Consider the following 18,732-nt stretch of genomic DNA (forward strand, 5'->3'; position numbering starts at 1 on the left):
TCAAATAAAATGAATTATTATTATTATTATTTGGTCTTAGATTCATTATTAACATAAGGAGCAACTGCATTGATGCTATAAAGGTTGTAAACAAAGTTTATTTCTATTCAGATCTTACTTTAATGTTTGAAAATGCAATAATTTTCCTGTAAAACATAATAAAATTAATGCTACGCAAGTTTTATTTCAGTTATATTTTCCTCTTGAGCCAATATTTTATTTCTACTGGAAAGTCATCGCTTGATTATATAAAATGAGCAAGAGCAATTTCCCCCCCCCCACCTCTGTTCCCGACACATGGGGAAAAAAAATAATAAACAAAGCATCCGGGAAAGCAGCCTCTCTGTGCTGTCTACATCTGTGACTGATTCTTCTAAACTAAGTCTGACATAAAGGCGAAATCAGATTATCTATCTGCTCCACGTAGACGTGGGCTTCAAGTACCGAGGGTTCCTGAGTGCACCTAAACCGGCAGAAACCTGGTTGCCATGGTTACACATTGTGATCACAGCTGATGGGTGTTTTAATTTCTGCTGGACCCTCTTACAGGAAGCTGACGTGCGTTCGGAGCCCGACTTTGTGTTCCAGCATCATCAGATCAGAGGAGAAGAACCAGAATCAGTGCAAGTGACGGACGTCTGTCAGATCGCAATGCTGTTGTTTTCTGATGCTCAAAGATTACAAGGAAAAGAGTCTGCTTCTGTGTTTTTGTATTGTCTGGTATTGGCAAAAAAAAAGACCCCAAAAAAACCCTCAGCATCCAACCTTTAGCGTCTGCCTTTTAGACAGAGGTTTAACAGAGAGCAAGAACCTGTGAGAGCAGGTACACGCGTGCACACAAAACACAACAATCAGATGACAAAGAAGAATGCAGCAGCCACAGCGCCCCCATGCTGTCATGGTGAGAGGGGTCACTCGGACTCTGTGAGCCCTGAACAGCTGGACTGACCTTCCAGTGTGAAAAAAGACATCCATTACGCTGCAGGACATGCACATTTTCTGCTCTGTGACATCCCAGCATGGAATGGGGAGAGGTGGAGAAGGTGGAGGGGGTGAGGGGGGGCACAGGCTGGATGGATGAAAAAGCACCTGAAAAGGTCTATTGAAACTGTCAAAAGGCTGGAAGCAGAGGTTTCAAAAACATGACAATAATTTTAGAGGAAAAGATGCTTTACAGAACAGAAACAAAAGAACAAACATGAAATGTTCATACGGAGCAAGAATAGAAGTTATTTTGGGGTCATTTTTTGCCAGCCGTGGACATCATGTTCGAGCTTTAAAAACATTTGTCGATCCGTTTTTGTGATGTCATAACTACCCCAGATGAGGATGACTGCAAAATACTGTCTAAAATGCATTTTAAATGGTTCAAAGTTTTTTATTTGCCATGCATGCATCAACGTACATTGAAGTACATTGGAATTCTTGTGCAGAGATCTCAAAGTCACAAAGAGAGAAGAGAGGGATACTGGGTATTATCTGCACACAATCAGTATCTAAATATTTCTTCAGAAAAATCCTCCAAAGATCTGCTCAAACTGAACTTCCAGAATGACCACGAAAAAGACTGTTTGTTAGAACATTGATGGGAGGAGGGTAATGTCTTCAGGAAAGACACACTAAATTTTAAATATCCGATTTGTGTTATCTGTATCAGCAAGCAAGTGTTTCTAAAAACATTAGCAAAGCTGGAAAAATCCCAATTGTGTTTCAGCCGTTTTAAGGTTTAAAGCAGTTAGCATATTTTGGGTGTTGGTTAGAGCTCACGGTTTGTTCTGTCCATGTGTGTTTGTGTCGGCATATTCGTTTTCCGAGCTGCCCCTGCAGAGATAACATTGTGCCCTGCAGCAGGCAGGCAATAAAGATGAGTGGAGGGTGCAACAGAAGTCAAATTATGGCCTTGCAGATTCCACATTCACACAGCTGCATTTGCTGCTGCTCTCAGTCCTCTGCTGCACACCGGACAGGGAATCACAGGTCACTTCTTCTAACAAATGTTTTTTGTCCAGCATAAAATCACTAGAAACTATTCAAAGTAGGTGAAGTCTTTTTCCAAACTGATAATCGGCTTTCAGATCTGATATTGTCAAATATTGCTTCAAATGTAGACTTTGCAGAAATATAAATCAAGAATACTAAAGATGACCAAATATGACCAATTAATTTTGTGTTCTGAGATGAAGGATAGGAGAAAAATCAAACTATTTAATGTGCCAGTGTTAGCTGCAACGCTAATTTTAACTATAGTCACTGGGCAAAATGTAGGTTTGCTCACAACAAACACCAAAAACACATCAAATTAACTGTAAAAATGCCAAATAAAGAAAGTTAGAAGGAGTTAGTCAGAAATGTACATACACATTATGATAAATAATCTATTTAAATGAATAAAATCCACCACTGACATACAATATTTACATTTGCAGGTTCATGCCGCTTTAGAAAAACCTGATTGATTTTTGAAGAAAGGAAGGAAAATATCTGGGTTTCCAGTGAGGACAGGATTGTGTGGGTGAGAAATTTAAATATTTTTTTAATACATAAATATATATATTCAATGAAAAACCATTTGAAATGGGCTTTTGGAGTGATTCATTGTTCTGCTTCAACTCTCCGGGCTTCGTAACACGAGACTGTGATTTTCATTTGCAGAAACGTCCCATGCATCATCTCCTCTAAGCAGCTCACGCTGCTCTGTGCGTGCAGGAGATGAGGAAGCACAACTTCATAAAAATGCAACACAGAAACTTTTCTTTGTCAAAGTCTCTCTGCTAAATCACCTCTGACTGCAGCCTGAAAGTAGAACTCCTGCATCCACACTGGGATTTTTTTGTGTTTTCAGCACAATCTCTGAATTCTTTACAATAAAATAAAGTCAGCAAAAACTCTGCATAGAACGTCATTTCAGAGACTCCAGCTCCCACACAAACACACCTTCATGCAACCTTACAGCACAAGAGAAGGAGATCTGAATCTGAGAGGGAACTGCCAGCCGGCACATCCAAATGTCAGGAGATACATATTCATGATATTCGTGTGTTTGTCGGTCTGCAGGAAAGCACACGCTGCTCTTTGGTGGTCCAAAGAGAAAGATGGTGACATTTCAGTTGTCAGGAGACAGACAGCTGCACATAAATGGAAATACACAAACTCTTTATCTTTCACACCCATGTGTGTGTATCCGTGCACACATTGGTGGAGCAGCAGCTTTGCCATGAATCTACAGGTTCTCTTGCAAAAAAAAAAAAAAAAAAAACTGTAAAATCATCTGATTTTACTGAATCACAGCTTTAGGGTAGTTTGGATCTGGCGGATGTGGATCATGAACCTGAAACTGGTGTGACCGAGGGACAATTCAAAACAGAACAGAACGGACATAAGTTCACAACGCTGAGAATACAACAGCTGTGGATGATCAAGATGAACCAGGAGTGACTATAGAGGAACAACCCAAAACATTACCAAGCCAAGAACACAACTGAAAAACCAACGTAAAGCACAGAATCCTTACAGTACCCCTCCCCAAAAGGGAAGATCCCAGATGCCCAAAACACCTGAGAGGTGGGGAGCTGTAGTATTGAAACAAAAACAAGTCTAGAAAAAAGTGAAGACTTCTGTAGCCAGACACCTGTAGGTAATGAACCTGAAACTGGTGTGACTGAGGGACAATTCAAAACAGGATGTGACCAGAAATCATAACAACTGACAAAACCCAAACTAAAGTTCACAATTCTGACAAAATAGAGCTATGAAGAGAGACCTTTTAGCTATTTGACTCATTACTAGATTTCCCATCATCCCCAGCTGGAAGTTGCCATATGTTATTTGCTACTATGGCCCCCAACAACCTCTAAACACCATTAAAATGTCTCTGCACCAATTACACTCTAGGCCAGCTGTGCCCTTGGAGACAAACTCTGGTGATGATCAAACCAGCTAGAGGGAATCAGACCTAAAAATCATGTAAGTCTTCTTAATAGACCAAGGAAAATGTTTAATAAAATGTTGAAAGTGCACTTGATGATTTTAAGGTATATATAAATCCTAATTTAAGAAAAAATATTCTGACAGTAATTAAGAGTCAAAACAATCCCTTATCTAGATTCAGTTCCAGCAAAAATATTTAAATACACGTTTTTCAGTGCTAGAGCCGCCAACTTAACCTTTGAGTATGAGGTTAATTATTTATTTATAGAAGTCCCATTACTTATGCTTAACTACACCCTCGTATTTTGCATGAAGTCAGGCTGGTAGCATCGCTGAGATGCTTTCAAGGTGTCCTTTGATGTCATGGCGACCATGCAAGAATAGGAAGAGGAGGAGGGGTGAAGAGGAAGAGGCCTAAATTCCGTTTTCACTCTGAAAACAGCTTGGTGAAGGTGAGCGCCGGCTCAGACTCTCATCTTACCTCTACAGGGAAGCGGCGACCATCAACGCTGTGTTCAGATCCATCCGAACCGTTGACCGGACCCCAGTGAAACTCCAGTTTTTCAGCCTTGAATCTCCCCGGCAGGCCCCCGCCCTGAACAAAGTACTCATCCTTCAGCGTTATGGCCACTGGAACAAAGAAGAAAAGAACAGAGAATGAGCACGCATGATTGGCCACACATCACTAAGCATCGCTTTATCTGAATTATTCCTGCAAAACTGAGAAGCTTCAGTCTTCCCCTGGCACATGAAAACACAGCTTTTTCTTTTTTTTTGTCTTGAACAGACAAAAGCCCGTATGAAGGTACACGCTCTCTCAGTCCATCTGTGTCATTTTTTATCAAGGTGAGCTCTTGAACGAGGCTCTAATTTGCTGAGAAAATTGCTCTCTTCAACAGCTGAAAATTGCCCTTGCAGGGTCCTTTGTTATTCTGTCACATTGTGATTAAAAATAGTGACAATTAAGATGGACTCTTTCAAACTCAAATGCTCTTCCCATGTTTCACTGAGCAGGGCAGTGCCCCCTCCCCGTCACATTTATGGATTGGGAGGGAGGAGAGCCTCATCATTTCAGTCCTTCTTTGAGGAGACTGCAGACATAAATCATTACTTTGGGAGACAAAAAAGAGTGAACTTAGTGCTGAGAAAACACAATGCACAGTTGAATCTTATCTTGGTTTTTTACTAGAGGGTGGAAGGATTTGGAAACACTCATGACCTATCAAAGTAATCTGTATTTTAGGATCAGCCTATATAAATGACTTACAGGTTACATTACATGGGTTTTGGTACTATTTTCTGGTCATATTTTACTGAGAATGTATGGTCCTATATACGGCCGGTCAACTACTTAATCTGGCCTGCCAAACTGAAAAAAATTACTTTGATAACTCTTGTTAATGTTTTATTTTCCCTGTAATTCTGGTGTATCCCCATAGATGGTGACACATATATTGACCTTTGCATTCAAGTGCTGTTGGAGGATTTGTTGTTTTTCTGACATTCATGTGTTATTCTGAGTCAGTCATTTTTCCAATCAATCAAACACCACATGAACATAGCCTTCATCTACATTTGCCTTTTCCCTAGAGGGACATCAACCTCTTAGCGTAATTGGCACAAAATGAGAACAAACGCCACAGTTTGGTAATAAGAACACTACAATGTTCTGCTGTTTTAAAATAAATCTGTTTATTTAAAAAAAAAAAAACACTTTTTTTATCTAGATTCCATGTTATTTCTTTCTCTTATAAGGTAGATTACCTAAACATGCCACACATCTGAAGCTGGTCCGACCCTTCTGTCAAATTTTAGAACCCTTTTCCACGAGTGAAAAAGTTTTCCATTCCTGGTATAGTCTTATGAAATGAATGCAATAAACATATCTGTTTCACAGACTATAATTGAAAGGGGAGGGGATAATGTAGGAGTAAAGACTATAAGTGCAAAAAACACCCTTCTTTCATCTGGTTTGGTTTGATCCAGAAGACCAAAGTTCACTTGTTTGGTCAAAAGCATAGTTCAAGTGAGCTTTCACGGCTAGAAAAACCAAAAGGACAATCATAGGAAATGAGCTCTGGATCAAATCAGGACAAAAGTTAAAACCTGTCAGATTTCAATATATGCCTTAAATATATAATAATACTGTAAGTTATTTATGTCCCTGAAGGACACTTTTGAAATAGAAAGATGGATTTTATATACAGTGAAGAACCAAATAGACAATAGAACAAGAAATGCTTCAGAGACCCACTCCAATGAAAATTGTGTATTTCTGGTGTTTCTGTTTTAACATGGTCAGTTATGATACTTGAACTTAAGTACAACAATAAGAAAACATGAAAAGGATCATGTGAAATACTTGTGTGAGAATACTGTAAATCTGTTGTCAGGAGGGAGCCATCTCCTAAGTACTGACTTCACTCAGTTTCCCATCAGCCCCAGCACATAGTCTGGATGTCTTTACATCTGACTCTCATCAGCCACAGGACATTTAAGCACTGTTCAGACCACACTCAGTGCGAAATATTGCTTGAGCCTTTCTGTCTGTATACTGAGGATTTATCTCTGACCTGATCGCCTGTAACCTGATCCTGTTTTGTACCTGGCTCTGCCTCTTTCATGCCTTCCCCAACCTTTTGTCTGGATTATCACTCTGATTTAGCTATGTGGACGTTTAGCTTAGCCTTGCTCCTGTCCGCCTTTCTCTATCCAGTAAACCTGCTGCAAGTGGAACCAGCTCTGCCCATTTTGTGACACATCCACTTGTAATCAAATAGATCCATTTATGTCTTCGTTTTCCTCGTCTGAGCTGGCCTCTGGCTCAGAATTGTACGGCTGGATTTCTCCATTATTGCTCACCATGCTTATTGCACGAATAATGATTGGTTGGGGTTGTGAGGGGCTGTAAGCTAGCGAAAGAGAATGTAAGCACAAGGATCATGGGAAATGAGGGCAGGCTCATCCAGTATGGAAAGTAATTTTGACTAGAAACCAGTCAAATAAGCTTGGTAAGAGTTTAGCTGTGCAGGACTGTTGAACATTACAACATCTCACGCCTGCTCTCTGATAAGAAATGTGCAGCAACTGTAACGCTGATTAGCTTTTTTTTTTTTTTTTTTTAATTAAAATGACCCTGAAACTATTGGACACAAACCAGAGACTACATCATTAAACCCTCCTCAGGCTCTACTACCATTAAAGGGTCATTGGTCTCTACATTAAGCAGAAGAATTCTGCTTCGAAGTGACAAAACTGCAGCAAAAAAGGCACATTTGGTGTCAACAGAAAATGCATGTTGCAGTTTGGAACATCTTCCTCCTGACTTTCTCAGAGAAATGTCTGCCTTAGAGAGGGCTCAGAGGTTAAAGGCTGTTTATGCAGTCATGATGTTTTACGGCAGCCTGCTCTCTGGTTTGCACGCGTGCAGTGCTGCCTCGTTGTCAGGCATTAAATGTAGAAAACAAACCTCTTTTCAAAACAACAGCTCATCTCCATAATCCTGTGTTGATGATGAGAGTTGGACTGCTGTGTAAAGTCAAACTAAGCTTTCTCAGAGGGAGGTGGGGAGGGCTGAGGCCTGCGGGGGCTCATGCATGAGTAAAATGATGTCCCACGCCGCCTGAACCACCTTTAACTGTTCGAGCCTCATGAATAATGAAGTTATTGTCTTTAGTTCTGGTTCTTTCTTAGCCGACTCAGCATCGGCTCTTTCTGCTACAGCAGCATCAGGTCAGAGGTGGAGGGCGAGGGGTCCAGGGGGCCAGATATAATATTTGTGAAGACAGTTTTTCAAAAGTTCTCCCCCTTTTTGGAGATAAATCGACCTTCATCCCAGACACAGAGGTGGAAAACCTCTGATGGCTGCTCGTCTCATTCTCTTCTTTCAAGTGTAAAAGTCGTCTGAATTCCCACATGCAGCTTTCTGTTTTCAAAGACTGCATTTTTAGCTGCATTCATAAACATCGCCAGTTATTTGAACCTGTTCCAGGACGGCCGCTCACCCAAAGTTCCAGCTGACTCAGACTATTCATATTAGCAACATAAAGTAAACTTTCTTACTTAAAATTTTCAGGTATCATCTCTAAAAATACCTGTGTTTGTTAAAAAAAAATGAATATTTATTATTTTTCAATAGCACTGCTAGGGTTAGAGGTACAATCAGAGTGATAATTAAAAGTCAAACAAAAAAATTTGTAGGATTAGTTTATGGAACAAAAGTCTTCAAAGGATTCAAATGATTTATAATGTCAGACTAGTGGACAAATTAATGTCACTTGCAGAGATTTCTTATGCTATGTGGCTTTTTTAACAGCTACTTATTCACAGTTTCTTTTTTTTTTTTTTTACTGCCAATACATACCGCTTGAATTAACTATCCATCCATCCATTTTCTTGATCTGCTTTATCCATTACAGGGTCACAGGGCTGCCAGGACCTACCCTGGCAACTGTCGGGTGAAGGTGGGGTAAAACCTGAGCAGGTTGTTAGCCTGTCCCAGGCAGAATTAACTACTGGATAAAATGATTCAAAATGTGATGTAAATGCATGAGGATGCCAGGTCTTAAATAGTGTGAAATTTCAGTGTTTTATAATGTATTTCAGGTTAATATTGAAACTAAAAAAGTGGTGTAGAGGTGAATATTTTGTGTTGCTGCAGAGCACTGAGCACTAGTTGTATGTCACTGCTGTGTTTCTGTTCAGGAGTCTGCTCCTGTGCAGAAGGCCTTCATCACAATCTTGTTCACTGCACCTCTGGGGAGTCATTGGTGGACGGAGACACACTGCTCCAAGCCTTCATCTTTGCCAGAGTGGCGGGTGAGGATCCACAATATTGGACTATTGCTGATATCCAATGTCATCATGTATGTGAAAATACACAGAGATTCATTAATAATTTACTGGTGGCAACATCCCCCAACTGGAAGAACCAGCTGGGACTGTTGGAATGTCTCAGGTTGACTGAGAACGACACTATCAAAAGTAACAGCGAAACAGACATAATCGGAATCATGATGACAGTAAACAGCCAGAGTGAAACGTGGTTCATTACTTTCAACATTTTGAATGACTTTATAAACATAAACTTTTTCCCCGACTTTCCCCAGAAAGATGAGAGCTTAACTGATCACTTTTGTTGATAATAAAATAGTTAGATTTCCTGCAATCATGAATCCCAATGCATAGTTCCCCTTCACACTGAACAGGAACAAATCCTTTTCTGCAGCGTCATGACTGCATGCAGGAGCTCACCAACGGCAGCTTTCCGTCAATGCTTCCGCTCAGGGCTGTTCTGAGCCGACGCTGCCCCAGTGAGCAACTGCATAATTCATGCATTTCCTGCAACAGCTGATTAACATGCAAGGCTCCAAATCCTCGCCTTTAACAGATTTCATCTGATCGTTTAATATTTGCGGCTAATTAAATAAACAAATTGATAATCATAATTAGTTGGCTCTATAGACGTAGATGATTGCTGCTCTGCAGTTAAAAGACAACTGAAGAACAAAACAAGAAGAAAACCTCTGAGCTGCACCGAGATGAAGCTGAACAAACGTCAGAACATGAGAGACAAAAAGAGGACTGAGCAACAATCTCACTTTGTAATCAAACTACAAGTCCATCTTTGTTCATCTGAAGCTCAAACTGGGTCATCAACAGAACCACGGTCCAAGAACTGCAGCAGAAGACTAACTGAGCTGCAAAGATCCAGTAAAAGTCCTAACCTCAGTCTGAGTTAAATACTGTGGTGGACCTTCAGAGAGCTGCAGAGACCTGTGTGTTCCTTCAGAACCACAAGAGACCCTAAGAACATCAGACAGAAAGCACCAGAGAGTTCTGCTGAAGGAAGTTCTACTGAAGGAGAATCCACATTGCTGTTGGATTATACAGTTAGTATCAAACAACTAGTTTACAAAGACTGTGTGGTTCTGTTTCAACAAACAGTCTTCTAGCAAAAGTCTAACTTGAACTTTTATTTTTGATAGTCCAATAGATATAAATGATTTCAGAATTTTATTCTGCTTCACACAATGTCAGTGTATTCTCACCTCATTCCTATGTCCCACCAGAGCTCAGGAGATCTTAAACAAAGGTGGGGTTGGTTAATGGTCTGCGGGGGTGCTGGTGATTTAGTTCAGAGAAGAGGGTACTGAGTCGCTGGTTGCTCTGTTGATTTTTTTTTTTTTTTATTCAACAAATCATTTACTGTGTTTGGAATCTTTTCTTTAGTTCCTTAGTTTTATTTACGGTTTTAGTATTTCACTCAATGTGACAGTAAACACATGGATTATAAAGCAATGATCAGGTTATAGAATGAAATGAGGCAAGTATGATGACTACTATCTTTGTCACATATCCCATAATGCCACTGTGTGAGTGGAATTATGGGCGAATGCAAGTTTTTCAGTGAAAGCGGCGGGGTTGTCGTATCAATCTAATCAATCGATACCAAGGTGAAGTATAAGGTGAATAGTTTGTTGCAGTTTTTCTTCAATAAGTACAGTAAAGAGCTTGAATTTACTTGTGGAGTTAATGCAAACACACCGTCCATCTGTCACCATGCAAGATTGGGCAAAAAACAGCCCAATTTGAATAAATATCCACCCAATTTCTGCAAGAAACTGCAATCTGGCAACATTGTCTGTCTTTCTAAACAAATTGGGCAACGGCAGCTAAACATTTTCACCTATGGCTATAATGTTCTGACATTCTCAATGTCTGTTGTGTGATAACAAACAAAGAAAAAAGGAAGTTTAATGTCTGTGTCCTCATTACCAGTTTTCCCAGTGTTCTTCATGGTTGTCTTATTGGAGGATTTGGTATCAAAACCTTCCAGGATCAGTTCCTGATATTCCGTGGAAACTTTGGCGTCTTTGTCCACGATGTTGATTGGTGACTGGTTTTTCTCTCTACATTCAGGGAAGGCGGACACCCAGCCCTCATCTGGCCCGTAGATACCTGTGGAAGAAAAGGAAGAGGCAACCTTACCAACTGGAAACAGATGGGCTAATATTGAAGCAACTGCTCTTTCCTCATTCTGCCTCTGGACATTAAGATCACTTTATTCTTTGATTTTATTTATTTATTTATTTATTTTTTTTCACTTAAAACAAATATTTGTTTCTCTTCCTTTTCTCATCCTCATACCAGACGATAAAACATGCATTTGTTTTAATTCTAAATGATAACTTATGGAGCTTCTGTAAATTATTTTGCAGAATATTTTATAAACACTTCCTCTAATGTCTCAATCCATGGGGGAGAAGACAGAAGAAGCTTTTTACAGAAAAAAGTGCTGCACAAACGTAGCTTTCAACATAGAAGAGCTTCAAGTGGTCAACAAGAGCAGTCAGCGCTGTGTAAATGCTGCTAATGACTCATCCTTTGCTGTATTTATCCCACTCAAACCAAAGGAAACCAGGATGAGCGTCTATGTTAAGAACATTATGCCAAGAATTTGGATCAGAATTGCTTCAAGAGAACCAAAGACCCTTTTATGCAATTATCTGCCATGGCAAATTGGTACCGACTTCCAGACAAAAAGCTACATTTTAATTTTTACTTTGTACCTTGGGGATAAATTCTGGGTTTTAAAATGTTTGAACTCAACCCAGTGTGCCTTTATTGATCATGGGTTTGATTATGAGCAATCATATAATAGATCACTATTGTCTAAGTTTTAAATGTATTGTCTGAATTTCTTAAATTCCAATTTCCTAAGTTCTAACTGTCAAACTGAAGCCAAGTAACTTGAACAGCACCAGGACCCTTGGACTGGGTTGGGGGGGTTGTAAAAAAGAAAAATGCATATGGCACACCTGTGTCTCACCTACTTACACTTACTCTTACTTACACTTTTGTGTTTTCTAAGTTATCACCACAACCTGTTACCCGCAGCACACCCAAAGGAAAACAATTGTACATGAACTTTTTCGGGATCACCGGATGATCCTTGACCTTGACCTGCATGTCTCATAGAGGTTTGCCCATATTTTGCCTGCCGACAGCCCATATCCAACCGTAAGGACACTTATGACTAAGGTCTTAGGAGCTATTCTTGATTGGCAAGTGGGTGAACCCATGAGTGGAACCAAAAGATCATCAAGACTCAGATTTTCCAATCAAATTGGATAACTTTGGAATTGGCCAGAGTAACCTACGATCACTGTACCCAACCTACTTCAGAATACATTTTTGAATTTAAGAATCTTAAAGAATAGTTGGTTCAGTGAATGTTGATGCCATAGGCCTAATGACGCTATTTCAGTATTCTGTTTTACTTGCATCTTGGTGAAGTTGTTCCCCTGACTAACACAAGTCAGATCTTTGATCCACATCAGGACAAAGCAATTCTCAGAGGAAATCAAAGCAGTGAAGCGTATTTAAGAGAACTGAGGCTTTATTAAACTCTGGAGAGGTGATGGAACGGCATCTTCAGAGGAAATTTTTGAATGGATTTAATTAGAGAGACTTAACAGCAGCCTGCAGGAGCACTATTACGATGCAAAGTTTTTAGGTCCATTGGGGTTTAGTGATTTGTGAGTCAAAAGTGATTTTAACTGAGAACCTACAAGTTCAGTTCCTCCTCTTCGTAAAAAAAAAAGAAGAAGCACTTTAGCGGTCATGGTTTTAACAAGCTAGCATATTAGCTATTTCAGTTTTACACCATGTACTGGAATAAAACACCTCATTTCTCATACTTTTATCATTTGCCTCAAACCTTTGATGTCTGCATCTCTTCTTATCGTGTATCTTGTACCTCTCTGTCTTTCAGGGAGAAAAGAATAAATTCTGATCATCAGACTCCACAAACTATAATCAAAATAGATTTCATAGATCTCAGATCTATGGTATAGATTTCAGTTGTTTTATTACTTCACAACAGAAATTGTTTAGGAAAATCCATTAGCAAGGAAAAGTAGGAGGACTGTTCAAAACTTGATCATACTTTTACTGCATAACATATTTTCAGAGAGGACAGGGGACAATCATTGTTTTACTTTAGAATGTATTGTTATTTGCAAGGGAAAAATCAAATCTCAATCACTTAAGGGGCGTTTTTTTAAACAACTCAAGATGACTAAACCTAAAGGCATTGATCCCCAGATCATCCATTAATCCAATTGTCAGAACCCGCTGAATTCTGTTCAAGGTCACAAGGTTGCTGAAGGCTGTCCCAGCTAATGTGAGATTGGGTAAACCCTGAACAGGTCGTCAGTGCATTGCAGGGCAATCTCCAGTCAAATCATTTTACATTTTACAATTCGTTTTTGGAACAAATTTTTATGTATATTTCAACAAAACTTTTAATATTCTGCAGACATTAGAGAAACAGTTATTGAATACTATAACAAAAATGGAGCAAAAGTCCTCAAAAAGTCTCCATTCGAAACCAAAGCAGTGAAATCATGTTGAACCTTGATGTCTATTGATTCATTTATACGTCAAACCACTTTGTCACCAAAATGATTGTGTTTTTCAGAGTATATTTTGCTCTGGAGTATACGTGGAAGCAGTCAAAAGGAGAAGTTTCTCTTTTGTGAGAACAATTCTGAACAACTCAGCCAAGCCGAGCGTAATGCTGAGATCAAACCGAGCGTGATTCATGCGTAATGCGTCCTCCATGTTTGCTTTGGACTCCACCCACCGATCAAACGCTTCTTCTACATTGCCATCAGTATCACATACTATTACACATACCTATATGTCCTCTTTCAGTTGATTGTTGGAAAATAACAAATATATGACACTTTTTATTTTTAACGATCACATATAAGTTGCACTTGAGTTTATGTTGCACCCTGGCCAAACTATGCAAACAAAGTGAGACTCAGAGTTCTGTTGGACCCTTTGGCCACTGGCGGGAGCCATCTCCAGAGTATTGAACACACTACATCTCCCAGCTGCCCCAGTGCACACTCCCCTTAGACGCCACTCAGCTGACTCTCATCTGATAATCAACCGCCTGTTACTTAAGTCGTGCTCTGTGTGAAGTATCGTTTGTGTCCCTCTGCCTGCATTCCGAGCGTTTCTATCTGGACCTGATCTTCTGTTTCTGTTACTTTCTGATTGCCTGTCCTGACCCTCGCCTGGACTCTGACTACCCTACTCTCTTCTTGGATGATCCCATGCTCGTGATTGACCTCTACTTGTCTGAACCTGAACTTTGTGGACTTATAGCTGTGCTTAGATCCTGTCTGAACTAATAAACCTGCTGCACTTCGAACCAGCTGTCTCCCCGTTTGTGACAGTAATATATGGCACTTCAATTCAGCATTTACTTGAAATAAAAGACATACGTGATTTTTTTTTTCTTTCTCTCTCATAGTTGGAAATGCATTCAACAGTTAAGGGGTCAGGTACTTTTCAGATGAGGATCAAGAAGTAGAAGAGTTGAATAGAGTACTATTTCAATAGGTAAAGAAAAGGAACATGCATAGAAAGGACCTCATTCTCCATGACACTGGACCGAGTTGAAGCTTAATTATTGTATCTTCTTTAATGCAAACGTACAATTTACATAGCTACTATGAAATATTTAACAAACTGCAAATGTAAGTAACACTTCCATTTACATTTATTTGTACCTCTCTAAACAAAGAATCAGGGGTAAGGGAGTTGCATAAAGCAGGTTCAGATGGGGAGGACATAACAGGATCACATCCAAACAGCCAGTCACTACCGGTAGCACCATTCAACCTGTTTTTCTTCTCAGTTGACTGAAAGTCAGCACCAACCCTGTGTTAAAACTGACTCCATCTGCACCACTGACTACGGCAAGAACCAAAAGGGATGAAAAGACAGTTTGAATGAACCTCTGCCATCACACCCACTCAGCTCGTCCTTTAATTGAAAGCAATCTTGAGCTCTTGGCTTCTAAAATTAATTTGTCTATGATTTCTCATGACTTGGCGCGTTGCAAGCTTCAGGTAATGTCTATTTCATTGAATTAGGCCGCATCCTCTTCTCCTGTCTTCATCCTATATCCCGTCCTTGCCCGTGGGGTTATTGATCGAGCTGGTCTGGCTCTCGCATGAGGCTAGCATTACCTAAAGATCCAGACGGCAAGCAAATGCACGGAAAGGGAAAATGTGGAGCAATTAGTTAGTGCCTTAATATAGCTCAATCCTGCTAAAAGCATCAGCCTGGAAGAGAGTGACAGTGAAGCAGAGACCTGAACCAAGTAGAACCAACCTTCATCATATTCCAAAGAGTGCTGAAGAAATCAGTGGCAACTGGACTGCTCTATGTGGAATCTCCACTTTTCATGTGATGGGTTTTGATGTGACAAAACAAAATAGGTGAGGTTCAGCTCTTTCAACGGGAACTGACAGTCCAAAGGAGGTCACAACATAGTCTTTGTGAGAACTTTTTTTTTTTTTTTGCTTATGCCAGCACCACCTTCCAAGAGTATGTTTGAACTGCTACTTTCAGCTACATCTGTATGCCCATACCTTTTTCAAATAATGAGCAGGTTCTGGATAAAGAGCTGACCCAATTTGAATTGGGAGCATTCTGGATAAAGAGGTTTTTCTGGTTCAAGAGTATACTGCCTCAATTATATATTCGGAGTAAAAGCATTTTTTTTAAAAAGAGCCCAGATTGGACAGGAAGTACGTTATGAGCAAAAATCACATCTTAGCACGTACAGCAGCAGCATTTGTAATTTTCAAGAAAAGGCTGAACACTTGATTACTTTATAACTTCCTGGATACATAAAGGTCTTAATTAAAAAAAGAGATCCGATCTCAATAGGATTTCCTGGCAAAATAAAGGTTAAATAAAAAAAATAACTTGCCTTTTGGTGCCTTAATTTGTTATTTATTAGTTGTTTTAGATTTTCCAAATCTAAAAAGAGAAAAAAAAAATCTGGATTTATAACAAATTCTGGATGAAAAGCATTTCCTATAAAACAATAAATATTTTGAACAAAGTAATTTTCTAGATGAAGAGCATTCTGGGAAAATAGTTTTGTTTTTGTTTTTTAATAAGCAGCTTGTTTTGAATAAAGTACATTCTGGATACAGAATGTATTCCAGATGAAAAAATAACATCCAGAATTGAGATCATGTTTTAGATAAAGTAAATTCTGAATTAATCTAAAATGTAGATATATATCATCCTGGATGACGTATTTTTATTAAAAAAAAAACATATTTTTGATACAGTATATTTTGGATAAAAGTATTTTCTGGATGAAAAACTATTTTAAAAAAAAGAATGCCTGATAAAACACATATTCACATAGATAGATTTTGGCTAAGAGGTGTGCTTCCAGAAAAAGAACATATTATGGATATGGGGAACTTTCGGTATAAGATCGTTTCTAGATAAAGATACGATGTTCAAAAAAGAGCATATTCTGAAATGTTCTTGAAAACATGCTGACATTTGCTCTGGAATACTTCTCTTTACTTGTTTTTGAACAAATCTGTATAAAACCTGACATTGTCATGACCTTTGCTCCTCAGGTTGAGGCCTCCCTTTTCGTTTCCTGTGTTTGTGGAACACCTCAGGTTAAGCAGCTGTTGCTAATGACCTTCAGCATCTCATGCAGGCTGCATGTTTATCTTGGGTTATCTAGTGAACAGCTTGTGTACAACTTGTTGTGCCTTTTGATGGTAGGTGAGGATTTGGAGGAGAAGGAGAAGGGTCTGTGAAGAGTCTGGCGATTACAGTTAATACCCTGCCTTACTGGATTAGTTCTTCCCCTTCAAATCCCAGCATCTCTGACTTACAGGCCTCCTCAGGAGCATTGATTTCTGCCATTTTCCCACTAATCCTGATAGAATCAGTGCAAAAAAGAAAGGAGCCACCGTCCTCACTTCCAGCTGCAAGACAACAGAAAGACAGATCCCTTTCTTTGTGTTCATGAAGATTTGCAAAGTGTTCAGATGTGAAACAGGAAAAGGGTTTGAATTCATCGTCAACACTTTGACCTCTGGGCACTTCCCCAGAGATCTGCTGAGATCAGCATTTGATCAATATGTTTTTGGGTTTGCTGCTTAAATGAGTCTAGCCTGTTTAAAATGTTTCATCCATCCACATAATAATTCCAACTTTTTATTTGGTCAAACTTGTGTCAATGCTGCACTTTATACACATGAACTGCATCATTCTGCTATTGCTCATCAAACGCCATAAAGATGCAAGTTTAGCTGATTTTCTAAGAACTAAAACTGGCAACATGAACAAACAAAGACTATCATTTTTTGGGGGGGTCATTCAAGGATAATTATAACAATAAAGCAGTTTTACAGTGCAAGAGCTTTTTTCTTTTATTTCTCAACTTAAAGAATCATTTAAGATCAAACAGCAGAAAAGTCTACAAAATTTTTATCCTGTCTGTTTTGAATTAAATTAAATATGTGGGTCTGGAAGATACGGTGGCCCTGAAGTCCAAAAGTGTAAATCACACCAAAAAAATCACTCATTACAAAAACACACAAAAGATCTCAATGATGATGAAGACAGCAAAACAATAACGGACAAAAAAATACATCTTAGAAATCAAAACAAAATTCTAGAAACCAAAACACAATTCCAAGCAAATGACGCAAAATAAAAAGGAAACATTTTAAAAGGACTAAGGTAATTTCCAGAAATCAAAATGAAATAAAGAAAAATAGTGAAGCAGAAACTATGGATTTAAAATACCATTCTTCTTACTATTTATTTTATATCATTTCATTTTGATGCCTGCAACTTGTCTTTACAGTCACATTCACATACTTCAATACACGGGCTGGCAAGGCGGGAATCGAACCTACAGTCTTTCGATCAGGAGTTGACCTCCCTGCTGCTGCACTACAACATGACCAGAAGGGAATTTCTCAGCAAAAACATTGTCCTAGACAATGACACAAATTTATTTTTATTTTGGGTAAAAAGAGCAGAATCCGAATTAAAAGACCACTGGGAACATTTTAAAGATAGAGCATAAGATGATTGGAGTGGAACTTTAGGGGTTCCTGTATTTGAAACCAACAGGACAAACACTTGTTAAATATAAAGGAATTGTCTAAAAGAGTTTTTTGCTTTCCATCTTAAAAATATTCAAGGCACGGCCCCTTTTATGAGCCTCTCTCCCTGTCTGCATCTTCCTTCTTAGCCTCAGGAGAGTGACGAGCTCCAAGCCGCCTTTGACCAGGACAAACCAGCAATAATCCTCCACAAATATACCCGTAAAGACAGATTTTTATGAGCACGCCTGCACCCTGCTGTGTCTGAGTGAAAGTGCCATCTTGGGTCTGATGTTTCCGCAGCAGCAGCAGGAGCTTTAACGCACAATCGGGAAACAATCCTTCACCTTTTCTATGCATTGAAGACACTGTCTGCAGTGGATTAATGACAATACATGGATAAACCACAGATAACAAGGTTACCCAGAGTCCCCCCAATTTTTTCTTGATTGCAGGATTCGTCCAAAGTGTGATTTTTGGAGGAAGACAGAAATGCTTGTTTCATAGTGTGTCTGTCTGCTATTTCAATCGACAACCAACTGAATCCACAAAAATCAGACAAATCACTCCCAAATCCATAGAAAATACTTCCATGCCGTTAACACGACTAAGTCATCAGTTGTTAATTAATATTCATGAGTGTGTGATCTGTAATCAGCCTGTTAAAACATTTACCCAGCGAGCTGTCTGCTGCAGTAGCTAATTGTGTTAACAGCTCAAAATGGCTCCCCCATTAGCTCCTTTGAGACGACGCTTGTCACTCAGAGCAGCCAATTACGGCGCTCCATCGGAGAAGAGCTGAGAAAACATGCCCTCCGGTCAAAACCAGACGCGATCAATG

The 18,732-nt window shown here is 39.3% G+C and overlaps 1 protein-coding gene across 1 annotated transcript in view; it reads right to left on the minus strand.

Annotated features, from left to right (window-relative positions):
• LOC112145536 (receptor-type tyrosine-protein phosphatase gamma) overlaps nucleotides 1-18,732 on the minus strand; it is a 215,430-nt gene that overhangs the window by 66,619 nt on the left and 130,079 nt on the right. The window contains exons 3-4 of the mRNA XM_024270824.2: nucleotides 10,705-10,887; nucleotides 4,409-4,557 (exon numbers count right to left, since the gene is read on the minus strand). Of these exons, the coding sequence (XP_024126592.1) occupies nucleotides 4,409-4,557; nucleotides 10,705-10,887 (332 nt within the window). The remainder of the gene's footprint in view (nucleotides 1-4,408; nucleotides 4,558-10,704; nucleotides 10,888-18,732) is intronic.

The sequence above is a fragment of the Oryzias melastigma genome, linkage group LG5, assembly GCF_002922805.2.
Source record: "Oryzias melastigma strain HK-1 linkage group LG5, ASM292280v2, whole genome shotgun sequence".
Taxonomy (NCBI): Eukaryota; Metazoa; Chordata; class Actinopteri; order Beloniformes; family Adrianichthyidae; genus Oryzias; species Oryzias melastigma.